This window comes from Cebidichthys violaceus, unplaced genomic scaffold (assembly GCF_023349555.1).
Source record: "Cebidichthys violaceus isolate CVI_PGR_0920_01 unplaced genomic scaffold, fCebVio1.0.p SCAF_13, whole genome shotgun sequence".
NCBI lineage: Eukaryota > Metazoa > Chordata > Actinopteri > Perciformes > Stichaeidae > Cebidichthys > Cebidichthys violaceus.
In genome coordinates this window covers 1,721,696-1,749,576 of record NW_027176296.1, presented here as the reverse complement: position 1 = coordinate 1,749,576, position 27,881 = coordinate 1,721,696, and the positions used below count along the sequence as shown (strand labels likewise).

The following is a 27,881-nucleotide window of genomic DNA, read 5'->3' as shown; positions in this document are numbered from 1 at the left end:
CACGCTATCGAGCAAACTATTTAGATGATTGCTTGACAGTCTGAACTGAATATCCTATTTCCGGCCTGGGATTATACGGAACTCAATTATGATGAACAATGTAGAAGAAATCGGACCTTTCCAGATATTCCAGTTTTTTTCCCCAATTACAAATCCGAAACAAAAGCCAGTGACAGGGCAGTGAGTGATGCATTTGTCAAGTCGGCTATAAGAAAGGTTTACGTTGATGTCTCACTGAAGCTGGCAACAAAAACAAGTCCCATTTTGTTTGAAGCTGTGTTGTTTATGAGTCATTATCATGCAACCATCATTATCAGCGTTATGTGGACCTTTTTCATCATCAGGACTTATTTGTGTTTATGAAAAGTATTTGATCAGGTTTCTCAGATTTCATGTTTGCAATATCATGTCCTATTTTAGTATATGATTGTAGCTTCACGCTTTACACTTCAATGAGAACAGACTATAACCCAGTTGTATTTTAGTTTGTGTTGATTAATATTCAGAAAACATAAGCATGGTGTTGAAGGTGGGAGTTGCCTCTGAAGGGCTTTGGGGTTTACTTTTTCAGCTTTCAAAGAAAAATAAATTACCATACTCCGTTTTCTACATATGAGAATGTGATAAATAGATATTCAAAATGAGCCGCTGGTAAGGGATTTCTTTCTAAAACACAATAGAAACAAATGTTTTTGTGGAATATATGCATGATTATTCCGTCAAAGTTTCTGTCAAATGACTCATTTGTGAGTTAAGAAATCACACATTTGTTTACCCAAATTTCAAATAAGGGTACGTGCCTATTGAATTATGTGTTTGAAGCACTGTGAAATTGTTTTTTGGTAATAGTATTATCATTCTCATTCCGTGTCATGGAACAAGAGTGTTCATAAATGTTATGTGTTGAATTAAATTGACTTTGTTTGCTTCCCTCGTGTCATATTCCTCAGCACCACACATTTGTGGGCTGAATCCTTTAACGGCATTCTGAGTCTTCGCCGCAATGTCGTTCCATCATATCAGTGTAGCACTAGACTGTGTCGTAGAGGACGCTGCTCACAAACACTGAAAGAAAACTGTCCACAGAAAGTAGCTCTATACCACAGGTTTCTGTTTAGGAAGGTCCCCCAAGCAGCCTGAAATATTCCCATGGAATATTGTCTCGCACATATAACATTAATAGGCTTGATGGAGTATATTAGTGGCCATAATGAGTGACTATATACCTGTTCTATATTTAATGTCTAAACTTTAAGGGGTAAGACTTCTATTTCCTCAGGTTTTTTGAAAATACATACTTTTATTTGTGAAAGACACATAGGATTGAACTATTCAAATATCTATTTTAATGCATTATTGCAATGACACCGTGTCCTTACTGACCACGAGCAATTTATTGTATACCTGTCACTGGCTTTGAAAGAGCCGTAATGGATGAGGAAATGCTGATTTGTGAAGATGAAATGAGGAGCTATCTATTCGACGCCTTATCATTGCACTTCAAAAGCCCAAATCCACATCAGCGAACTGGAGGACGAAAGTTTCCTACTTGCTGTGGGCTATATTGTATGCCATATCCAGTACATATCACACTATATAATGTGTGTTTTTCTGTTTAAAAAGTACAAACGTCAGAAGATAGCAGGTAGGCTACTACTCACCCAACTTTGCTCTTATTCATGAAACCAAGCTGATGAGACTCATTCGATTGCATAGAGCAAGACGACCAGGGTGACACATCAAACATGTTTGACTGTTCTTCGTCTCTAAAGACGCATTTTAACAACTGATTTAGAGAAAACTCTACACTCTATACATGTTCATCTTGCAAACGCATGTTTTACCTCAGCAAACGCAAACTCAGCAGAGTGACCCTGAATTCTGTCAATTGGCTGTATGAAGCCTCCCCTATTAACCAGGCTACACCGTATTTTGAATGTATTTGTTGGTTTTAAAGTATGCCGTGTGCCTTATTATTTGGATCTATGTTAGTCTGTCTGGCATGTGTGATGGTGGTGCTTTATTGATCTGTTTTGCTGCCAATCGATGATGGGTGTGGTGTTTTCCATGCTTATCAGACTGTAATCAGTCAAGTGAAGGAAAACTATCACTTTTTGTTATGAGTGATGTTTCAAAGGTTACTCCACGCATTAAATCCATCATGCATTCAATAGATACTGGACACATTTTTTTTTATCTTTCTCTTTCTCCCCCCCCCCCCTCTCTGTGTCCCGGAGAGATGATGCATTTCCTTGTTTGAAATAGCCACAGTACAGTTCCCCAGAACCATTAGGAGGCTCAAGTCATTGTTCATCCTGTGACTCTGAGCCATCATCCTGTTACTTCTCCTTTCTTTATCTTCTCCTTGTGTTCGTCTGCGGTGCAGCGAAGCGGCAGATGCAGCGGTGTTGTCCATTTTGATCCTTTTTCATCATTTGCAGACAAAGAAACACTAGAGGCTGTTTCCAGACAGACGGCAGCTGAAATAAAATGCAGTGCCATGTTTGAACGGTCTCTCTTTGACGTAAGCACGTAAGTATGTGTGCTTGTGTGCGTTGCGTGTGCACCCGTGCATGTTGATGAGCTGGAGGTGGAGAAGATTGCTTTTTTACAGCCTTTCAATCACAGAGAGCCCACAGAAAGGTACACGCAAAAAGACATGGGACACCGTTGCCACAGTTTCAGTTGGTGGTCGTTGGTGGTCATGCAGCTGGTTGGTTGGAGAGGGCCAGGAAAATATTTAGGTCTTTTACAAAGAGTTTAATACGGAGGGAAAAGAAGAGCTGTGTCATGTAGCGCAAAACACTGATTCCTTTCTCTATGATTCCTGGATTTAAACTGCGTCTGTTAGGAACATCCAAATCCAGCGTCTTCTGTGGTCCCCTGTCACGATGATGGTCAGCATTTTGATTTCTGCTCTTCCACTCGCAACAAGTTGTAAACATGTCTAGGTGTAAATGATCTTGTAATACTAACAGGAGCAAGGACACACAGTGTCATTGGTGTAAAGCACCTGAAACCACGCACAGTCAATATAATCCAGTTGCAGAGTTGCAGCACCAGCAGTTTCTTTCGTGCAACGCCAGCCCTAAAGTTCAGCCCAACCTGAGTCACTTACAGGTAACCAAAGTCACCGCAGATGTAGCTTTGCAGACATTAAGTGATTTTTTTTTTTTGTGTTTTGCGTTTACATTTTGAACATCAAATGGAATTGTACGTTTTCTGCTGAATATTGGAAAGAGTGTAGAGTTTATTTTATAGTTCAGTTGTTCGACGTACATGTATATGTAACAGTAGCAACTTCTCCATTGTACCAACATTGTACTCTTGTCTTCTGAAATAGTATAAGAAACAGAGGGAGAGTGTGTTGTGGAGTGCAGAAAGTGATTGATATTCTATAGGGACATTTGCCATTCACAGCATTTATACCGAATTCAGTTTTTCAGCACTCCGTGCATATCCAGCAGGGCTAAAGGGTTAGCGCCCTCGTAGACCCAGCTCCGCATTTCCAACACTGACCCGTGACATCACTTCCTGCTGACACAGCACGGCTGTCAGAGATGAGCCTCGGTGTCCTTCAACCTTGTCATGTAGCTGCTGTGAAAACACACGCACGCACACGCGCGGCCTTCATCCCCTTTTGACCTCGTGTTTTGTTCTCTGTTTTCAGCGAGCCTTCAAATTAGTCTGAATGTGTTATATCAGAGTGTGTCAGAGCGAGGGCCTGTGGCAGCAGAGGGAAGAGACTGAGAATATGGGATGCCAGTAGTACTGGACTCTCATTAACCTCCCTACCTCCTCTCTCCTCACCAAGTCTCCTTCATCAGCTCATCCAGGCCTGAAGTGACACATGGGCCTCTAGAGTGTCAGTAGCGATAAAGATGCCGCCACTTCAACGTTTTAATTGGAACTTCTGCTGTTGATGTGTGAACAGCTGTAGGACGGAGAAGGGCAGATCTATCATCTTTGCCCCTCTACGGACCGCCTGAGGTCAAATAGCAGCAGTTAGTGTGGCAGGAAACCCCCCCAAAGCTCCTGTTTATTTATGATTGCACTGCTCCACCCCTCTTGCTGCACCGTCCCGCTCACACATCTGCATATTCACATCTGGTTGTGAAATGTCCTGAGGACGATAGAGGGAGAGAGAGCATCTGGAGGAGTATGGTGCTGGGTCGGCCGCGTGAAATGACCAGCATGGACGTATTTATAGACTCAATGCAAGGTTCACACAGACACACGAGTCGATACAGATTCACACACACACACACACACACACACACACACACACACACACACACACACACACACACACACACACACACACACACACACACACACACAAGCACACATTCCCATACACTTCTGTGAATCCTCTTTTCCCCCTGCAGACACAAATCCATTATTCATTTCAAAATGACTCATTTTTCGCCCTGTGGCTCCTGGCAGTAGTGTGGCGCCTGACCAAGGGGGAGTGCATTTTCTAATTAATGCAGATTGTGCAAGAAAACAAAAATAACATATTTACTCTGACGCCTTATATTACTGGAGTACAGGTGTGAAACTACTGGTGTCAAAATCCAGTCTTTGACCTATCATAACCCTGCACACTCTGACTATGTCTTGTTTTGAGTGAACACATCAGCTGTCCTCATCTTTGTAGTGACCTTTTTTCATGCTTTATCAAGTTTTACAACAGTAAAAAAGTAAATCCAAATGCACACGTATGCTTAATGATGTCAGGCAGGTGAGCTCTGAATCAAAGTGGCATCTCAAGCCCAGTGGCTGTAATTCACCTGAAGCTGTGTACTCCGTTTCTGTATCTGCTGACAATCCTTGTCTCTCAGAGCAGAGTCCTGGTAGGTACAAAGCTAACAAGGCCCATATAAGCTAAAGCTAACCAACGCGCTGTGTTGTCTAAGCACAGAGAAGAGAACACGAATCCTCCTCAAGCTGTCCTCCTGAGATGTGATCTGATTTTAATGAGCCCACCAAATGTCAATGAAAGCATCGCACACGTGTTTACCTGTTACACTGCATGAACTACATATTGTGCTGACAGATTGGACCAGAGATCCTTATGTAGTTGAGATCACGTGCATGTATGTATGCATGCACACTAATACATACAGGGACAAACTGACATACACATACTCACAGGTATCATTATTATAAGCAGCCTAAGATCGAGGTGGAGCCACATCTTCTAATTCAAATATTTGATAAGGCGAGACATAAGGCTGCTTTGCATGCTATTAGATGGCAATCTAAATAACATTTACATGTCATTTATGTCTATTACCTTCTCTTTGAAGGGTGTTGTCAGCACTGTGTGCATATTAAAGCTCATATTTATTCCACTAGCCAGCATGGTTTCTTTCCCGAATTTGCAAATGAATGCAAATATGGGTTTCCTCCCCAGATCATTTTTTAAAGGTAGCGCTTATAGGACATGCTTATGAGATTTGGAGACACCCCATTTGGACATTTAGGGATATGATGTCTTAGTTGATTTGGGTCTTTGGTCAAGGAAATGTCACTGGAGTAGATGTTTATTCTCTGGTCTAGTGTCATGATATTTGTGGTGTCACTCTTAAAACACACTTAAAATGATGTGAACATGATATTGGTTTTGCTTTTTGTCAGTGAACATTATGTTGACAACAGATCATTGTAACCAGTTGACATAATTGTTAAATATACTCTTTCTCTCGTGTTGTCTGCCCATTGCAGCCATACAGATTTATTTAGGGGCCCAGCCTTGGAAAACACTGTCAATTATTACAAGCAGGAATAATAATGAAACCGTTTAATTGCATTAACATAATGCCTTTGAATGATCATTACCAAAAATGGTTGCGATAATAAAGCAATTATTATTTTGAGACAGCAATTAGCCCAGAACCTTTCTTCGATGCTATAATTACCACCAGCAAGAGGAACATGGATGGATGCCCGTGTGTTGCAAGCCTGTGAAGGAGCTGGAAGCAGCGGAGACGATGAAGATGAAGATGGGCGAGATAGGCTGTCAAAGACCAGGCGTATCACTCTGAGGACGCTTTTCCACTCTGACACATCCACAATATCCCTCAAGAGGAGCAATAGCTTCCCTCTCTCCACACACAAATTTCAGTGTTGTTTTGCACACATCTCTCCATTATGAGAGCTTTTTTTGGTAACGGAGGAGATGTTGAAATAGCGGGAGTGAGATGGAAGGAGCGAGGCAGGCATGGGTGGAGGAAGGGAGGTAAGAATGAGAAAGAGAGATTGGTTTTCATGCCTGGTAGTCAGCGAGCCTGTAAATCTCCCAGGAGCGTAGTGGAAGACAGCAGAAGGTTGATAGTCATCCATCACTCCTGACAACCCCACTGCTCTGGAAGGGCCTGACAGCACAAACCCTGCCTGAGAGAGGCGGAAAAAGAGAGAGAGAGAGAGAGAGAGAGAGAGAGAGACAGAGAGAGACAGAGAGAGACAGAGACAGAGAGAGAGAGAGGAAGAAAGATAAATAGAAAGAGATGCTGCCTGCAGAGTGAGCAAATGAACTCTTTCATGTTTAAAGCAGAAGGCGAGGGGGAAAGAGAAGGTGAGAAGACAAACGTGTGGAGGGAAAAGGAAAGGAGGGAAGAGAAGTGCAGCAGTTGGCTGTTACAGCCGCTCTGTTCATCCCTCACTGAGTGCCAGCGGCATGCTGCTGCTGAGAGAGTGGAGGTGGACTGGCTGGAACGAGCTCTGTCCTCGTCGCAGTAGCAGGAACATGTGGCTTGTAATCTCAACCTGTCTGTTTTCTTTTCTTCAACTATACAGAAATAGTGTACTATTTTCTTTTTTTTTTTTTTACATCTTTTCATTCACTGATTCACATGCCTGTGAATTACCATTAAAATTGCTTTGTCCTGGTATGGTACAGTGTGGTAATCATGTGCGTTTTCATGCCATTTTCCTATCTGCATCATGTTTCTATGAATTTTGAAAACATGTTTGTCCAGCACTGTCTGCTTGAAATTCAATTGCTTTAATCTACTACATATTAGCAACACAATTTGAAAGAAACATGATGCTGCCTGGATTGCGTTATTTTGGGAAAATGTATTGGCAAAAGGTTCACTGGCAACGCATTTGTTTTCCTTGCAAAATCTGCTCTTGCTATACAGTATCCACTTCACTGGAGCAATTTTTTTTATTCAACATCACTGACTCGTTTTTAGTGGTTTAAATAACAAAATCACGGTTGCCAGGTCATATCAGCCATCGCTAATTAATGTTGGAATGTGAGTAAATTGGCCAGAATTAAACTTGGCTGTTGTGGAGTTTGTGTATCTCTGCTATCAGGTGTCTGTACCAACCCGTTCTCACTCCCAACTCGTCAAACACAGAGGCTTGTTCAGTGGCGTTGGCCCCCGGGGCGTCGGATATGCACAAAGGCAACCTTTAGCATCTATATGAAATGCACCGGAGCAACTGACGTAGTATAAAGAGCTAGAAAGTCCACTTAGGGAGAAGGTTGACTCCTCCCCTGATGGTAGGGTCAAACAAACATAGACTTTCACAGAGGAGGCCGCTGTTCCTGTCCCGTGTTCAAAACAAGTCAGAGTGACTTATTCTACCTTACTTTGTTTAGTAGTTTATCTACCGTAAATTCCGGTATATAGGCGCTACTTTTTTTCACACGCTTTGAAACTGCGGCTTTTACAACGATGCGGCTAATTGATGGATTTTCACAGGCTAACTAGCTTCCCGCAGCCAACACATTTAACCTTGTCATATCAGACCAATGAAATTACCGAACAGGTCACAGTGGACCAATGAAACTGTTTCGGCAAACTCACTCACACTTAATTCTTCAGATCACCCATTTTGCGCTTCGTGCACGCACCCTCATCATGGAAAAGACACGAAGAAATGCATATGACGCGGCTTTCAAGTTAAAAGCGATCCGTCTGGCTGTCGAAGAAGGAAATAGAGCTGCTGCACGTACGCTCGGCATCAATGAATCGATGGTGAGACGCTGGAGATGGCAGCAAAAAAAAAACAAAAAAGCATTTGCGGTATGTATGTAGTTGTGGATGTTACCGGCATTTATTTAATTAAAAGTTTAAAAAAATCTTTCCTGTAACATCTTGCTGCATTAATATTTCATGTTTCAATGGGGACACCTGCGGCTTATAGACAAGTGCGGCTTATTTATGTACAATTTCTTTTTTCTTTTAAAAATTAGCAGGTGTGGCCTATATATCGTTGCGCTCTATAGTCTGGAATTTACGGTACCTATGTAAGTTATGTAACAAACATACTTATTTTGCGTAACAAACGCAAAATTATTTTACCAAAACCATCATCTTTTTCAAGAATGACCAACTCATTTTGTTGCCCAAATGTAACCAAGTATACCTAAAAATTAAGTAAACCGACGTCATAAGTTTATTTTGAAAAGCCACTGCATGCATGCAACAAGCTGAACACAGAAGTTTATTATGAAAAGACACTATGCATGTACAGAGCTGAAACTAATACATCGTCCCTGACACCCCACACTAGAGGGCTACATAGAGCCCCATAGTTTAAAGCGTAGGACCACTGACCAGCGTCAGCGAGAAAGTGTTGCTACTTACACGTCAAAGATTGTTTGTCAGGGGAGAACCTCCACCCTGTTTCACCATTGTACAAATGTAAGTGCGCTTATGATTCTCCAACAGAGTATTATGGTTACTCTAGCTGATTATGACACGCCATTCTGTTGAGTAGCCTTCTTCCAGTTTTATTACACAGACATCGAAAAATAAGGTGTGTCAGATTTAGTAGGCCACAGCTGTTTGATAAGTGAGAACAAGAAGTGTTGGATTAAACTCAGGATCTGCAAATACCAATTGTTAAAAGATTTGTACTGGGGCCAAAACAACTTGATCCTGACATCGTCATCATTCCTTTTTATTATTGTTTTTCTAAGTGACAGAATTCAAAAGTGAAAAAGTAGAAGAACACATACTGTGCTATATTGGACGATGTAGGTTCGGGCAGGGAGGTAATGAAAGGGGGATTGCATGCTCAAAGAACACAACGTCTTATTGACGGGGTGCCGTCCAAACACCCTGTCCATTCGTACACTAAAGTCAAAATACATCTGTGGCCAGCTGATCATGACACGTTCTACAAATATCAACTAGAAAAAAAAGCACACACTGCAGACAAAAACACAGACGGTCATTATCAAAGCACAACATAAATGTGTGATCTTATTATAGTGCCACCATGTTTCTGTAGCATGTGCAGTGTGTGGCTCGGTAATTAAATGGAGGCAACAAAAGACTTACGTAGAGGTGAACTAATGTTTATCTCTGGGCTTTCACAGCTAGTTTATTGTGTGAGCTGTAAAATAGTCTGCCACAATACAAAAGGTTAATGTTTTACTACTCCGCTGTTTATTTGTGTGTATGTGTGTGTGTGTGTGTGTGTGTGTGTGTGTGTGTGTGTGTGTGTGTGTGTGTGTGTAGGTATCTGTGCATATGTGGTTCTGTGTGTGTAAGTGTGTGTGTGTGTGTGTGACCTCCATCGGTGTCTGGAGGGTATTGGCCATTGCTGTCACTCAGTGCGAGAGAAGCCCTAATTAAAGAAGTTCCAGTTGTACATCGCCTTACAATGGAAGGGAGAGATTGCCTTTCAACTCAGTGCCCAATACAGAAACTTCCTCCTCCTCTGGCTGAATAAAAGAGTCTGATACAAAAAGCCATGAATGCCTAAACCAAACAAAAGCTCTTTAAAAGACTGTCACCGTGATATCTGATATCTCTTAGAACAGCACTGCTTTGAATAAATCTTTTTCAGTGAAGAAGGGAGAAGGAAATTAAAAGCTGACATTTAAAAGGCTGCTGCTGAGACTCGTGGCCCCAGGATCAATAGCTAGGTATCTCACAACTTCCCCCGCATATTAGCTCACTTTTCCGTGGGGCATCTCAGGCTAAGTACAAACAAACCAAAACTACTGTAGGAATATTACTGTGTTGTTTTGTCAGTTTACCTCCAGGTGTGTGTGTGTGTGTGTGTGTGTGTGTGTGTCTTGGGCGAGAAGCAGAGGGGGCCAGGGTATATCTGTGTGTTTGTGAAAGTGTAATGTGTTTAAAGGGTCCCATCCTCCTCCTCTTTGTGTCAGCACCTTGAGTTGACATTGGTCATTGGGGACCTGAACTGTCAGCAACAACTGAAGGCAAAAAGAGAAGGTGGGAAGGTAAAAGAGAGCAGAAATAGTAACGTGTGTGTGTGTGTGTGTGTGTGTGTGTGTGTGTGTGTACGTGACATTGATGACATTTAATTGTACTGGGTGACATTGTCAGAGTGCGACTTTGCGAACAGGCTGTCAGGTTATGTAAAGCAGCAAGGTCATGCATGTGCTCCTGAAGGAGCCATTCCTGCACCCTTATCTCCTTGACATGCAAACACACACACACACACACACACACACACACACACACACGTGTCCCACCCTTCACATATGAGACCGCAACCTCCGTCCTGTCCCGGAGGGTCTCGGTCGGTCCCTCAGTGTTCCCCTGTCATATCGTTACGCCCACCTATTGCTGGCTTGTGACCTCCGTCACTGTCACCAGGCTTTTCAGGAGCTTAGCCACAGCTGAGCTGCCCTGCTTGAGCAGGCCTTCACCATAATGCCGCCCCGGGGAGTCCCCCCAAAACCCACTGAAAGGGCTTCCTGTTTTTCAGTGAGAAAAAAGAACTGAAAAAACAACTGATCGCATTTTATTTATTTATAACACATATTTTTTGCAAGACTTTTGTCCTGTACAGCTCACTGGCAACGCGGCATTGAAAGTGTGGCCGTCTTGCTACAGTAGTCCTTAGAACTGTTTGTTACAACTTAGGGTTTTATTTTCGAACCTCCCGCCATTGCTTCTAATGATAACACCGTACTCACCAAAGTAGTTGAAGAGGTCTCAGAATGCATTAAAACAGTTAATATAATAGGTCCAATGAGGTCCACCGACAAGACACACAGTCACATAATAAGCAAAGTTGCTAACAAGATGACAGTTTTGCCTAAAAAACACTTTATTTGGAGGTAACTCTAAAAGTAAGTTGACCCATGATGTTGCAATCAAACTGTGTGCAAGTCTGAGTCAAAGTTGAATCAGGGAGTCGGTTAGCTGTGATCATGGACGCCGCTATTTAGAGGCTGCGCCAATTTATCCCTGAAAAAGGGGGAAGTTGCTTTACAGCAACCATTCACACCACTTCCTGAAGTCGTGGACTTGCTGCCTGGTCCGCGGCCGGCCGTCATGCCGGTCGACAATCCACCTGACCTTTTTTGAAACACGGACAACCAAGGTGTTTATGATTTGTTTACTAGAGCACATCGTGTTTTATAGATCTTCATTTTGTTCTCAAAGTGAACAAGATTGATGCATTTAACTTTAAGATGCACAAAATCATCTTGTGGAGGAGCATTCCACCCACCACAGTCTCACAAAACGACTGTGGGGAACACTGGGTTAAGCCAGCGTCAGTCATTGATTGCCCCCCCCCCTCTCTCATAGCTTCCCCATACCTGATGCCCTAGTGCCGCCTGTGGCTGGGATGGATGTGTTGTAACTTACTGGCTGGGTTATTACAAACCTAACCGTAGTTTTGCAGCTATGGCTACCCCACTATCTTCGATACCACAGAGGTATTTACTAAGTGACAGCTGCCTACGTCGATCCGTATCTGCCAGCGACATTTCAGTTTGAAATGGCACCTGCTAGGAAATGATGTCTGATGTCTGGCAGTGAAACACAGTGTCATGCTATTCTTGCATGCATACTGTTATGCCAGTACAGTTGAACGGTTGTGACATACAGCAATGATTACTGGCACAAGTCGCCACTGAACATTAAATTAAAGGGTGACCATGGCTAAGTGGAGAGCAGGGCTGCCTTTCAATCAGAGGGTCGGTGGTTCGATCCCCGGCTCCTGCTCTACTAGTCTCATGTCAATTTGTCCTTGAGCAAGACACTTAACCCCGAAATTGCTCCCGTAGCTGCGTCTACGGTGTGTAGATAGATTCTGAATTGTAAGTCGCTTTGGATAAAAGCATCTGCTAAATGACTGTAATGTAATGTAAATTAGTAAGACTTGAATCCCATTCTTGTTATGCTTATAGTATGCTGTTTATTGTTTTATCCCTTCTCCTCTTAATTATGATACTATTATAAATACTAAAATCTGATGGTTGAGGATATAGCTTATAAAGCTGCAGCCCATTATTAGACAGATCAGCACATTAGTTCAACATGTGTTTGCCAACATGTCTCATTACTACATCGCCCAGATGAGGAGCAATCCTACTTAATTAGTCATCACTTCACCACTTTATGATTTCTACATAAATTTCTACATCAACCCATGTGCTTTAAATTACAATTCTGCTTCTCATGGTTTTACGTTTCATTCCCATTGCGAATCAGTGATTGTTCGTATCATTTGATTATGACCATTTTATTTTAAAGTGCAACAATTGTTTTGATAATCTGATGTATGAAACATTATCTTGAGCTCACAATTTGAAGACTAGCGTTTAGTTTTGCACGTCTGTGCTGGGAACTGAGTCAAAGCCATCATACAGTAAATCACTGTGATGTGTGTCAAATTGATGCTCTGTTTAACCACTCTATTAATTGTGTGTGTGTGTGTTTCATTCCCCGTAACAGCCGGCTAATTATGGGAGTACAGTATTTGTATTGGTGTGTGTGTGTGTGTGTGTGTGTGTGTGTGTGTGTGTGTGTGTCTGCTCATCTGTTGGACTCTGTGTGTATTGTGCTCCTGGCGGTGTCAGGTAGTCCCCAGTACTGTGGTAGTTGGCACGCTGTGCGTCAGTGATCAGACTGATCAAAGTCAACAGGAGAGGAACAGGCAGAGCTGCCAGCAGCTATCAGCCTGCCTGTCTCTGATGGCTATGGACAGGGCTCACAGATCTGCTCTGCTCGCTTGTGTTGAGCTGTGAGGAAATCACAGTGTAGCCGAGGTGATTCAGTGAACCACAGTTTGGTGATGAGTGCAGCACACCTGATACATCACAGCTACGTTGCCTTTCAGACCATTGGGCAGCATTTCAATTGCAGTGTTGTGGGAATGTTTCTGTGATTAACTATTTTTAGAATTAAAATTAAAATCAAATTTTTGCTCTGGTCTGGTTGACCAGCAACAACAAATAGTCTCCGGAGCGGTTTCAGTTTCTGTTGCTTGCACATAGAGCATTCAGCACAATGGATTCTTGCCAAAACTATGATGGGACACCTCTCTGAGCTGTAGATCATCCACAGTGACCTCAGTTACACACTTTTTACATTCCGATCTGCACTTACATTACATTGATACTATTGTAGATTGTGTTTAATATACTGGGTAATGTAATTGTATAACATGTCATTTTAGTTTTGGCTTCTATACAGTACAATACCAATATTCATGTTGACATTTCAGCAGAAGTTGTTAAAAAAGGCATTTACCTGCTATTATATTAGGCCTGTTATGATATTAGGTTTGTTCAAATAATGATGTTGTTAAACAACAGTTAAAGGCCTATATATATATATATATATATATATATATATATATATATATAATTATTTTTGTATTTTGTATTTTTGAATCAGTGATAAAGTCTAAACCTTCAGTTCTACTTGTACGTTGTTCATCTATAATTTCTGTTAAAAAAAACCTACAAGTGTTTAAGTAGTGTGGTTTCAAAACTTAATTTACCCAGTAACAGTTTTCACAGTCTGGAGACATTGATATTTTTCAGATCATACATAATAAAGTCTGCTCAGCCATCACTCTCATAAGGATTCTCTCTTTGGAGCTCTTGGCCTACACATTTAGAACGGTGCCTTTAATAATTCATCCGGCTTTCTTCCAGGAAGCAATGCTTTCTGGCCACAGGCTGGATCGATGGAGATCAAAAGACAGTGTTTGGTCCTAAATGCAATCCTATCCTGAAGAGGCACCAGCGAGGCTATTTTAGTGCCGAGCCTTGTGGCTGGCCGGCTACTCCGTTTAAAGGTTAGCAAAGAGGTTGGGGTCAGAAATGAGTCACCTCAAACATGCACCGGTCACACGTACAGCACATATCAATGGGAGTGTTTGCTTAGCATTCAATGTTTCAAAAAGACAACAGCTGGTTTTAGGTTTTATGAGTAAATTTGGATATTTTTTGGTTTTGCAAGGAAGTAATTCTAGAGTCATTGGTTTTGAAGAACTACCTCATTAAATCCCTGCAGATACTTTATAGTTATTTGCTGCTGTGAGAGAGTGAAAATCTTACTTATTGCACCATTAAGGTTCATTTCAGTTTTGTATGTTATAAGACTCGGTCAGCCAAAAGAGGTTCAACTGTTTTCAACTAATTTTAAAAAAATAGAGTAGTTTGTATGCAATATTTAAGGATGCCTATTGTCACTGTGTGTGTGTGTGTGTGTGTGTGTGTGTGTGTGTGTGTGTGTCATGGCACAGCAGAGACACCTGTTCCAATCTGTAATTCGGCAGTGATGGGGACGGCGGAGGGCTTTGACACGCTCCGTCGACATGACAGCTCTGACAGCATGGATGTTAATCTCTTCTAACTGCTCCCAGCCTAATTAAATCTTCCAGGGCATCACACACAAATACACACGCGTGTTCTAAATTGGTCCTGGTTGTGCACAAGTTTTAACGATCAGGAGAATTGGCCCCACAGCAGTTTGATTCTAAATCTATGAAATTCTGTGTGTGTGTGTTTGTGGGAGAGAGAGAGACACCCACATGCAGAAGAGCAACAGCATTGTTTTTTTATTTAGCTTATAGACGAAAATCGCATCCCTTTCTGTGACGTGTCCGTCAGCTCACATGGCCGTGTAGACCTCACATTCTCTAATAAGAGATTCTCAGATGCTCATATCAATCCTGGTGCTCAATGATGCCTACATGTATCTATTCTACTGAAAATGAAGGACCTCATAGATTCTCCAAACAGCTGTGGATGACGTTTTGGTATAAATTTATTCTAAACCAGAACCTGTTCTAACCACATTTAAAGTTGTGCCTTTAATCTGGACTTGATAAAAAAAAAGAGTGAATCAAAATCAAAGAGGCAAAACTTAACATACATGAAATGTTTTTGCTGATTTTGAAGCACCTGTCAACCAAAGCCAGAAGCATTTATCTTTGTGCTTGCATTTGTGATAAGCTGTGTACAATTTCATGCAAAAACGAATATCAAAATTGCACTGGTCCTCCTGATACTGAGTAAACATAACACGTTAGTCCAACCGCCATCGAACAGTTGTGTTCGTTTGGAGACGCAAGGGGAAAGAAAATATGGTCTTCCACCTGACAAAAATAGCATACGGATATAGAATTTATTTTCATAATATGACTACAGAACTCACTGAGACACTAAACACTAGAAATGTGTGTGTGTATATTTGTATAGTGCTTAAAAGCAGATGAAGCAGAAGATGTTACACCAATCAACAGTTCCAATACTGTAACTATAGAAAGCAGGAAGCAGAGACACCGAATGAAGCCGTTACTAGAGAGCAGATACTGCGCTACACAATCATACAACACTCCTGTATCTTAAAAGTACAAACATCTTCCCTGCTGGTCTGTTCTTCTTAGTAAAATCTCCACGGTTTTCCTGCTTTGCTTTCAAGCTTCTCAAAGTTCCTCTTGTCTTGTAGGTTAAAGACTGACTTTGTGATCTGATGTTTAGTCACAGCCTGAACCAAAATATTCTCTTTAATCTATTTAGCTTCAATTAAATCAGAAAAGCACAGAGGGAGACTGAGACTTCTGCATGCCGTGTGCCTGCCTCCCACCTACCAGCCCACCTGTCTGTGTCCTCCACATCTGTCCACTGAGCCAGTAGAGTTTATTTTCCTTACCTCTCAGTAACTTTCTCCCTGCCACCCCTGTTTAGCACTGTTGTGTAGTTATCCTCTGTCTCTTTGTGTCTGTCCCTGCTGTACATTATTACAAGCAGCAGCGGCTTTTCTCTGCTTTACTGTCTCACACCCTTGTACTGTGTATCACTCTGCCTACGATTCAGCCTTCTTCTTCTGTTTCTCTGTCTCCTGTCCAGCCTCAGCTCCCTCTGAGTTAAACAGGCCGAACAAATAGATTACAAACAGTGGGTATAGTAGAGCTAAGGAAGAAGACAATCTGAATTTGCTGTGGATAAAGAATGAGGAAGGAGGCTGTGCAGTCAAAGAAAGCCAGCGGAGTCAGAATAAGGCTGTATTTGCCTGAGGGGAAAAGGCTGAAAAGTAGCTCTCGCAACAGATGTGCGGGGCAGTAAAGTGTAATTGAAATGCCAGCAGCAATGGTCTTATCTCCCTGCTACAGGAGCCTGCTGCCAGTCTCAACATCAGTTAGATGTCATTTTACCTAAGTCTGAATCAGCTTGCCACAATCCGCAATCCCCATTCCTCTGATGCTCGGCAGGAGAAAAAGAGAGAAATGGATGAGGGGGAGGGAAAGGAGAAAGAAAAGGAGGGAGAGGAGGGAGGGGAGTCTGTAATAGGATTTCAGTAGCACCCAGTTAAATTCCACCACCTGGACTAAGTTGGTAATTTGATATGCCCCATCAATAGGATTCATTTACTTCACCGCAGTATTACCATTGCCATTCATTTGACTTTTTAAAAAGTGTATTTATTCATTTCTCTGTCCACATTTCCCCACTCCTCCGGATCCTTATCATGCATGCTGGAGGTTGGGGAAAGGAAGGGCTGTTCCACAATATTTTAGCTCAAAAAAAGAAAGTCCTTGGTCCAGAGGAGGTGGAAAGCCAGACACCATGGCTGTCCTCTGAGCTCCAGGCAGAGCTTAATGTTTAGGGCCAGGCAGCATCCCTCTGGGGGAGAACCGTAATGTCCTCCCAGATTAGAGGCTGGCACTCCTCGGAGCGGCTGCCTTTTATCGGGAACTTTGTTACTGCAACATGGGATCATCTGCGGGACATTAAAGCTGCTTTATCTCCTCACTGTAATGTTAATGTGTGGTGATTTGGTGTGTTGTTGGTGTTATCCATTGTGGGAGTGGAAAGTTTTTACCTCTCTCTGAGCTTCTTCCGCTGTTTGGTGGTTTATATTTTACAGCCACTCTTACGTCACATGAGAAGGAAGTGATTGTAAAGAATGAGTCAACCTTTCTGTGTTATGCTTGTCAAATTCATCTGCCAATGCTTGGTAAGATATCATGAAATAAGATGTAATATTTAGGATTTTTCATTTCAAGATAAAAAGAGATTTTTAAATTTTAACTTAAATTAGATGTATTTCTCAGCACATTAAAAACAAATAAGCAAACAAAACACAGACAAACTCATACAAATATTGCTACCAGTGGTCAAAAATGCCACTGCGACTTTTATTAATTTGTGGCTTTAATGTGGCTTCAATGTTCTTCACTGTCTTTCAGAGAGTCATTTTCAATGTGGTCAACTTCTCCAAGACCAAGAGCCTGTACAGAGATGGAATGTCTCCTGTAGTGAAGTCTACCAGCCGGCCCAAATGGTAAGTGTTCAATCACAACAAATTCTATGGGCATTATTTTATAAAGGGGAATGCTCTGCACTTAAATGTTATTTCATCTGTAAAATAAAACAGAGAATTTACGGAAGTCTTTCCGTAACTTTGAAAAACTTTTCTTCTCTGCAAGTCGACACTCCCACACACACACACACACACACACACACACACACACACACACACACCAAAGACTGATACTTTAGATTTCCAGAGTGGATGCGTCTGGGCACATTAGCATGTGATCCATTGGTTGCCAGTATGACGGCTGTCTGATGTAATAACGCTTGACTGATGGATGCAGAGATGTGCGAGTGTGTGTGTGTGTGTGTGTGTGTGTGTGTGTGTGTGTGTGTGTGTGTGTGTGTGTGTGTGTGTGTGTGTTTGTGTGAGTGAATGGATAGATAGGTGTGGCAGGAGGGAGCGGGGCTGGTGCAGTGGGGTTGGACTGCCAAGCAGGCTGGTGAATCCAGCGGGGCGAGGAGGGGGAACAGGGTAGCGTGATGAAGTGTTGCCGTCCAAGAGGAGCCCTGACATCTGTCATCAGTTGATGGAGGGCATCCGCGGAAAAGCCAGGCATCTGCCACCCCGAGCCGTCTGCTAGCCTAGCACCCGCACCGACCATGCCGTAGCACGCCGGTCACAGGCTAATGGGAATAGACAATGGGCACGACACCGTAGACAGGAAAGATGAACTGCTGTCGACGATACAGCACAGCGCAACATGATGCAGCTCAGCTCGGCTGGCTCGCTCTGTTTTGACTCTGTGTGGTGTAGTTGCAACTTTGCACTTAGAGTTATCTATTTTTGCTCGTGGAGATATGTCTTTTTTTTAACTGCCAGCCACTGCTATTGTTTCATCCTGCAAACCGTATATTTATTGCAGTGAAGCTGGCAAGTGCTCGCTTTAAAATTGGTGTTATTTCTCATGTGAGTGGAGTTAGTCTGTCAGTTACAGTGTGGACAACTCTTTAAAGCAAAGTTACCTTCCCGTTTCTCTACATGCGATAACAGTGTCATGCTCATGCGTGTGACTGGCATTTTGTGCCATGTAATTATCGTCCCACTTTCTGAATGGGCGTGACTCCTCATTTGGCATCTGAGGTGTTAATCTGAGCAGCAGCCTTGTCGGGTCATTCAGGTCTCAGAGCTTTTTGTAATACGCTAATCGTGTAACCCTGGCCATGTTTATGTTGCAATAAGCTCTCATAAATAGGTATTTAAGTGACAGTCACAGCAGGAGGTACTGTAGCAGAGGCCCGACTCCAATTACCTCCCCAGGCTAATACTGCTTTAACCGCTCCTCTCAGCACTGTGCCATCCAAAAGGCCTCATGTGTCATGCACTTATAGAACCATTTTCAACTGTCTGGGGCATCCAAGACCGCAGCTGACATTGTTTGTGTCCCCACAAAGTGGTCAAGATGCTTTTAACACAACCTCCTCCATTTGACTTTCCGCGAGCACAACAAAGCACAGACAGCTCCTAAAGTAGCAATCTTCTTTTTGACAGTTACAGATATGGAATAAATAAAAAGGCAGAGCATGGAGAGCTTCGCCTGTCTGATCCAAACTCACACAGGACAGGATAAAGAAGGTACAGAGAGAGGGAGGTATAGAAACGGAGAGAGAGGAGTTGTGGAGAAACAGACAGCGAGAGTGTGGAGGAAGAGAGAAAAAAAAAACAAAGTACAAGAAAAAGAGATTACTGAGACAGGTAGACAGGGAGGAGAGAATGAGAGAGAGGTAGCGGGAGAAGATTTCTCCCCCACCACACAACCCCCCCGCCCCCGCCCCCACGTCTGTATTTATCAAAAGAATCGTCAGTATTAGCCCAGGAGTTGAAGCCTTTATCTCCCCGTGCAGGTGCCTTATGTCCTGGGGCCCGGCATCGTTTGGCGCTGGAGGCTACAGGGCTTGGCTGGCCTCGGCTAAGCTGGGCGTCTCTGTGAGAGACAACTGGCAGATTACAGTCCTGCAGGACGTTCACTGCTACAGGTGGAAGGATCTTTCCTCCATCTCTTTCTCCATCCCTCTTTTAATTCCATCCTTCACTCTTTAAGCCTGGAGACATCAGAGCAAACAGAGGCCCGGATTTACTGTATCATGTGGCATTCAAACACAGCTACAGGTTACCTGTTTGATAAACAGCGAATGATGGACAAACTAATTAAAAAGGACTACATTTCTCTTGAAATGTATGACAGATTAAGATAAGGGTTTTTATTCCTTAAGTGCACAGACTACCCTTTGCACCGCAAAGTTCATCAAACACCCGCAGAATGAATATTATTCTTTGTCATTATAGGAATAGATAATTAACACTTTCTTTTTCATTTTCTGGATTTGAACATGATCAGCCTCTTGTAGCTTAATCTGTGTAGTTGAGAAGCTGCTGAATGAAAGCAAACCTTCTTCATTAGTTGCGAGATTCATTGCTCACCCTGAACACCAACAATATTACATCTTTGGAATTAAATTGGCTTTTGCGATTTGTAATTGACTTTTAAGTCCAAAGTGAAAAAAAATCCAAGAAATTGAGAAAAGTAGTGAGTGTGTTTATGAGGAAAGAGAGGAAACCATATTTTCTTGTACCAATCTGACTAAGACAACAGCCCCCTTGGTGACATTAGGTGCCAGCCACTCTCCCTGAGGCCTGCTAGTTGTTAGACTGCTAGAGCAAAGAATTGCCCAGTATCCTTATTTTCCCGAGATAAGCTAATTAGAAAGTCAGAGAGCGTGTTGTAATGCAGCTGTTGGAGGCCGGAATGCCGGGGATGGAAATGGCCAGGATGGCTGCATGAGACTGACTGCATCAACCAACAGATGCTTCGTAGAGAGTCCCGTGTGGAGCGGAGGAGAAGGAGAGGCAGCAGTATGACAGCAGAAGATGTTTTCCGAGACGACACATTAGGGCGCCAATTTAAAATGATATTCATCACAAGTTCACAGAGTGCAAAGTGACATCTTCAAATATCTTGCTTTGTCCGACCAACAGTCCAAAACTCAGTTTGCAATTGTATTCACTAGAGAAAAGCAGCATGTTTTCAAATAGAGATAGTTTGGTTGAGATGATTAATTGATTATTGAATTATCATTTGCGGATTAAGTGTCTGTTGATCAGCTAATCGATTTGTAAACGTTTCATCTCTCCTACATAATTTCAAATACAAAAGAACAAACCTTCTCATCTGTGCAACAAAACGGCCACAATTCAATTAGTAACTCTACAGCGACATCCTCATTGACATTTTAACTCCATGTGTATAGTGTGTAAACTTCTCTCTATACATAAGACAATTCAAGCAAACATCATTTACATTTAACTCTGACATTGTTGTCACTTTAACCTCACAAGCTAAAACACACGTCTTTACATCATTTCTATCTTATTAGATCCGTGATGTATAATTTACTGGAACTGTTCTGATGAGTCGTGTCTCTTTTAATTAACTTTCCACTCCTTCGTCAGTCAGTAGGTACGTGGATAAAAATAGCTCCACCTCTAACTGAGCTAACAGATGAACAGTCAGAGTTGGAGGAAATGGGTTTGCCAAACATTGCTTCTAAAGTTAGAACCAGCCAACCTTGATCAAGGGTAAATGCTTTTTTCTCCCTTCTTTTACGGAAGGAAACAAAAAACAGGGGAGTGCTTTTCAAGCAGTCGTGCTCAGCTCCCAGTCAGTCAGTCAGTCAGTCAGTCAGTCAGTCGGGGCAATTTTGCTTTTCTACCGAAATCCTTCCTGTAAGCATGTGATGCAACAACATAGTGAATTTCTATTTGGAGATGTCTGCCTCTCCGTCGTGGTGCGTGTTAACAGTAATTGTTCTGTCAATCAGCACAGCTTCGGCCTGCCTGCATCCCCCTGCCACTTGTTAAGCCCTGGCAGAGGGCGAGGGGTGAGGAGAGGTGAGGCAGGGTGAGTTAAAGAGAGAGGATACCTCCACTGCCCTGTATGTCTCTCGTTGCACACCTTTGTCTGTCTTTACCGTGTTTTTTTCTCTCTATCAAACTCTCTTCTTCTCCAGTTCGTCCTCTCACATTTTGACTTATTTTCCCAGTTTTATTATGTTGCTTTGTTTTGGTTCTGCTGTATCGTGCCTTGTTATCCTAGAATGTTGTTCTTTGTTCGTTTATTCAGTGTTATCCCATAATGTTTGGATTCCCCATGTTATCAGATCTTCAGCTTCAGTTAAATGTGTTGCTGAACTTAATTAAAGCACAGACAAAAAAACAAAACACATCATAAAGTGTCAGGCTCCCTTTTCTCTGATCACATGTTTTCTATTCATATAATAAAGAGATTCTGACTCTGATTAAACATTTAAACACAAACAAAAATGACAGAAAGGGATCAAACCGATGCTGCAGCAGAGGGGATGCCCGAGACCCACTGATATTCTACACATACAGTACTGCAGGTCCTGCAGTATGAATGAAAGTGCACAAAGAAACCTCTTCAAGCACCACACACACACACACACACACACACACACACACACACACACACACACACCTCCCATCCTCTAACGCTCGTACTGCTGAGCCGTGCCGCCGGAGTCCGAATGCAGCAAGTGTGTGACAGTAGTGAGGGAGACGGTCCCTCTCTCGAGGACAAAGTGTCAGGCAGCAAATTGAAGACAGACAGACTGTAAAGGTTGTGTGAGAGCTCCAGTAGACCTCTCCGACTCCTCCCTACCTTCAGAGTGTCTGCACTGTCCTCTTGCCTCTCCTCTCCTCTCCTGCTGCTGAGCCACTTGCCCAATTAACCATGTGGTGTGCCTTTTAATAATAGACCTTTTAATTGTCGACAAATGAAGAGTGATGTAAAATAGCTAATAGCTTGTGCTAATTAATAGGGGAATTGAACGCTTGTTAATTAAGGGCAAACAGGACAAGGACCGGCTCGGGTAATTTGAGCAATAAAACCGAGACTAACGATTCATTTCCAAACAGACTCGCTTCATAAAAACATCAAGCGACCCCCAGTTTGCTGTTTGAGAACACTTGAGGCGCCCATCCTGGCTTTTACTACGACCACAACCTCCCCTGACCTAAATCAGACACACGCAGACACACTCAGTAGACACACTCAGTAGGAGTATCCTGTATTCAAACGGATACTATGCAACAAAACTAATCACAACTACAAAGTGTCTTAAGAATGTAAAACAAAAAGGATTTGCTACAACAAGAGTCTCCATGGTATGAGATGACATCTGAGTGGCGTGTTAAGTAATAACACGATGTATTGAAATGAATAAATTCCCTATGTTGTTGTTGACTTGTATTGCAACCAATTCACAATGATATTTAGTACTAGTGTCTCACCTATTTCCCTCTTTGCTCATCTCCCTGTGGTCGTACTTGTTAGACTTGAGGCTAAAGGGAAAAGAAATGGATTGTCAGCCGTCTTCCTCAAGAGACCAGAGAAGCTTTACTGTCTTTCCACGTCCATGTTCCTCAATCTCACAGCTTTACTGCAATGTGTTACTGTAACATAATTTTCATTACACCTTTACTGCGCCCGCGGCCTGTATCTCTGCGTGTGTTTTAATTTAAAACAGAGACTATGTTTTTGTGCCGCTTCCTCGCTCTCAACCCCGCTTGGAAGTGGGAACCGTAGCAATCATTCGACAGACAGCAAGGCTATGGGTTTCATATAAGATTCTTAGATTAAAAAAAAATGTTATATATGATGTTCCTTCTCCGTCAACACTGTCTGTGTGATAAGGGAGACGGACAAAATCTTTTAATAAAAAACAAGCGCATGGAGAAAGGGAGCGACACACACGCGCACAGACACACACCTAATTATCTGTCACCAGTTCGACCGCCGAGAGGAAATGTGAGTGATGTATGAATCTGAGTGAATATTTGCAGGAGGAGAAAGAGAATACCTGATGTACTGTCGCTGCGAAAGTCACTTGGCAACTCTGTAGGAAAATTGTGGAGTGGTGTTCATGTTCCGGGGAAATTACTTCCCTTTCCGCCTCACTCCAGTTGTCTTTAAAGACTTGAGAGAGGAAAGTGATCACAAGGCTCTATTTTGTTAGATGAAATGGCACCTCCCTTCCGTTTCCACTTTTCTATTCCATCTGGGAGTCTTCTGGGTAGGACAAGCTGGTGAGGGAGACAGAGAGGAAGAGAGAACGAGAAGCGCCAATCAGAACAATCAACAGCACATGCAGCTTCCTTGTTCACAGAAACTCATTTGCATGCTGCCAAAGAAAGTGAAAGAGGATTATGTGGGAGAAATAATGGGACAGAATGTAACAAATAGATTAATAATCTTCCAGATGAGGATAAGGCCGTGTGTGAGTTTGTCGGCTGCAAATATGCACAATGGTAAGTGTTTGTGCAGAGTTCCCTTCAGAGAAAAGCGTATAGGAATAGAAAAAAAAGGAGTGAAAGCGAGCGGTATTGCGACAGATAGGGCAACTTGCTCCTGGCTCTCTATTCAACCCACAAATGACTTACCTGGACAGTTTTATGTTTGCCTGGAGGAGAATTAAAAAGGCACTTCATTTCCCCTTTTACAGGCTGGGTACGCATGTCAGTGCAGCCCCCCCTTCTGAAAGCGCTCTAATCTAAATGCTTTTGTCAGGGGAGATTTGGTAGATTGCAGCAGGCAGAGGTACAAATTGGTTGTGTCATCTTATAATGAACTAGGTGAGGCGTTGCAGTTTTTCTGCAGCCAGCAGTCCCCTGATTACTGTAATGTAAGTCAGCGCCTGCCTTTTAGTGTTGTAGGCGGAGGACCTCACCTTCACCCCTCTTTGTTCAGGCAGCCTGCTCTCGTCAACGGTGCGAAATGTTTTGTCGTTGTTAGCCCCGTGTGACACAAGACAAATTCTGCTACGGCTCCTCCTAACGTATTTCCACAGGCCCACGCTGGATTTACATTCACATTGCATGAATAGGAACCAAGCCTGTAGGCCGTGCAGAATACTGTGAGGGTTTTTTTGTGTGTTGATGCTTGGCTATAGCCTGTTTTAAGCTCATTTGGTGTGCTAAGCACGATGATGAGCCGACCCCCTGACTCCAGCTAAAGGATTATGGGTATCTCAGCGATTCCACAAAGCCTTTCTATCAGGTGTTTACGGGACACATTAGGACACTTTGTAGGACTGCTTGATTCTGCCAAACACATGAGTCTATATACGTGTGTGTGTGTGTGTGTGTGTGTGTGTGTGTGTGTCAGACACTGTAATGAATTCAGATGGTCAGCTGAAAAAGCTGCAGTCAACAGTGGTGTCGTGCATGTCCAGTGTCTGCAGCTGTCGGGCCCGCAAACTGTTTTCCTCTCTGGAAATGCATCCTTGAAGAAATCCTTTTTGTCCCCTAATTGGGTTCGCCTCTCATCTCATTCTGCACTCATTGATGCAAAAAACCCCTCTCTCTGTGTAGATACACGTCAGCATGAGTGTGCAACCACACAGATGGAGTGCCGCACACACAAACACAACCTCCATTAGCTCTCAACACAGCCCTTTGTCTTTTTGAGCATCTCCCTCAGTTACTTTGTCAAAACACATTCAAATCTTTGCTTTCACCTTTTTTTTTTTCTTTTTTTTTTATCAGGACACTTCCATGGATGTGTTGCTTGTGTGATTGTATTGAAATGGGTCTCCTCTTTGTGCTGCTCGAATGCATCCGGTGTGTCATCTGGGTGAAATGGAGTGTGAAGTTTGGGGATTGGACTGTCTCAAAACTTGTGCCTGTGATTTAATTACTGCAGCAGAGTTAAGGTTACAAAAGGAACAGATGCAGAGGAAAGAGAGAAAGAAAAAGGTTGAAATATGACGAGTTTGATGGAATAATTATGTGTTTACTCTCCCTCCATTTACTGCTAGGCTAGTTGATTGTCCACATAATATACATCCTACCAATACATCAGGGGCACACGGTTATGCACTGCCGCTTATTGCATTATGCTTGCTCAATTTAATTATTGTTTTGCCAGTATTTGTTGGCAATAACTGCCATCAGATCACTTTAGGCTTAGGTTTGTGATCACAGAAAACACCTATGAGTGAGTGAGTATCTGAGGAAGTAATCAATATGATATATACAAATAATAAATACATGATTATTATTATTAATAATTATATATATATGTGTGTGTATGTGTATGTATAAAAATTGTGATGGCGAAAAACATCACATGGCGAAAATTTATGTATATATACATTTTCGCCATGTGATGTTTTTTCCTTCATTTGGGGAGGTGGTCCTCTGAATTTTTTAAAGAATCAAAAGTGTGATTTAAGACACAAAAGGTTGAGAAGCCCTGATACAAGTCATCTGAGGGAGCCTGCAGTTGAATCGTCTGTCACTAGTCCATTTGTAAAATGGCTATTTAAAAAAAAAAAAAATGACCTGCATCACCTTCCACCAAACAATACAGCACATAAAAGATCAAGCTGACGGCAAAAACAACAGTGCACCAGCTATTAAGCTATCGTTTTCTTACATAGAGAGAGCCATGCCAGAGCCTGTGTGTGTGTGTGTGTGTGTGTGTGTGTGTGTGTGTGTGTGTGTGTGTGTGTGTGTTTGCCTGGGTGGCCCCGGGTGTGTGCATGACATGTGCACATGGCTTCCACTGTGAATGCGTGCATCTGTTTGTACTCGCTTGTGTTTGTGTTTGTCAGCATGTTTGTTGACGACACTGTAGGACATCAGGGGGGGATTGCTCCGAATGTGAGGAAACAGCTCATCTGAATATAGATGGGTCCCATCTGGAGGTGGTTGGCTTTGGCCCTTCATAATTTTGTAAGCAGCTAAGCATCTGGGGCCCACTAATGAAACTAAAGGCACGGGAAAAGGCCCTGGGCTACCGCAGGCTGCCTGTAGCTGTCGGGAATGGAGGGAGGAAGAAGGGAGGGAGGGATGAGGAAGCGCGGAGGAATGGATGGAGGGAGACATCGGCCAGGAAGAAAGAGTGTGCTGAGAATATCAGAGGCCTTAAAGAGACCTAGATGGCTCCTTTGAGAGAACAGGCAAGAAAGCCAAGTAGGCCATTAGAAGACTGAGCCATAAAATGAAGACAGTGGTGTCTTTATTGTGGCCCATTAACTTGGATGGTCATGCGGAGATAGCTGCACTATGTGCCACTGTAATATAACGATGCCACAGCATAGAATGATGCACTGTTAAAAAAACCACTCTGGTTAAGTAGAATTATGTTAACTACTAGCATCAGATTTTCAGAGCAGTTTCAGTTTACCTAAATGTTGTGCCTGGTCTACAAGGGAATACCCAGCTGGATCTTTCCTCCTCTGTCACTTTTCATATTTTCCTGACATAGACATAAAACTGTAAAACTTGGAAAAAGGCTTTTATCTCCTTGAAAAAAAGGTGAATTAGGAAAGTGTTTAGTGTGGATACTGTGTTTCTTAGCACTAGGTATTCCTGTATACCCTGAACTGTACTTTGTCACCTCTGCTCCCACCGTTTGCTTCACGTCCTATTGCCTTCCCTCCAATAACGTCTTTGACCCCGAGCAGCTGTACTGTCCACAGTGGCCACTGCTTGTGCTTTGCTTAGGGAATGGAAAGCCATAGGCCCCTTTTTTCTTAAACTTTATTATTATAGCCCCGTTATTCCTCCCTCAGCCTGATTTCCCAGAGGAAATGAAATGAAAAAGCAATTGGTTCTCCTTTTTATTACTGTCATCTTTGTTTTCTGTCCCAGAGAGTAAGATTGCCTGATCTCAGAGAGTTGCACTTTTACCCCCCATCTGAAGTCACAGGGAAGAAAAACAATAACAGGGAAAATAACAATCAGCATCATAAAAAAATGACCTGTCAAAAGGAGCGTGTCTAAAACTGGAGGGGCTCCGGCACGCCGGCACCCACCAGTTGTTTATGACGGGATGAGTCAGTCAGTCTGGTGGTGGCCTTCGCTATCTGCCAACTCCCACAGTCCAGGAAAAGATGTTTTAGAGGAGATTTGGATCACAGACAGTCGGGGGGGGATGGGTGGAAGGTGAGAGGGACGAATGGAGGGGAGGAGATGGCTGCAAAACAAGTGGGGGTTAAAGGATAGAGGAGGTGGAGGGGAGGAGGAATGAGGCGGACTCCTCTGAGGTTCCTTCTAACCCCGCAGGGACATGCTGACGGGGGATCAGACTCCTCATGCACAACGCCTCAAATCATTTATTCATCGGCTTCATTAGAGAGAATTACAAGGCTGCTTAAGGACCCCCAGGTCACTCACTGTTCTCCGTCATCACTATTCTTAATGAAAGCCTCCGGTGTGTCATAACTGTCAGCTGTTTATGGGCGGTAATATTGTGGATTTTGAGGAACAATTACTGTCGTCTAAAGGACA

At 42.8% G+C, this 27,881-nt stretch overlaps 1 protein-coding gene across 2 annotated transcripts in view; it reads left to right on the top strand.

Annotated features, from left to right (window-relative positions):
• The window catches only part of agbl4 (AGBL carboxypeptidase 4), a 372,526-nt gene that overhangs the window by 207,255 nt on the left and 137,390 nt on the right, over positions 1 to 27,881 (top strand). For both annotated transcript variants that reach the window (XM_068707293.1, XM_068707292.1), the window contains one exon: positions 17,440 to 17,534. In XM_068707293.1, coding sequence (XP_068563394.1) covers positions 17,440 to 17,534 — 95 coding nt within the window. The remainder of the gene's footprint in view (positions 1 to 17,439; positions 17,535 to 27,881) is intronic.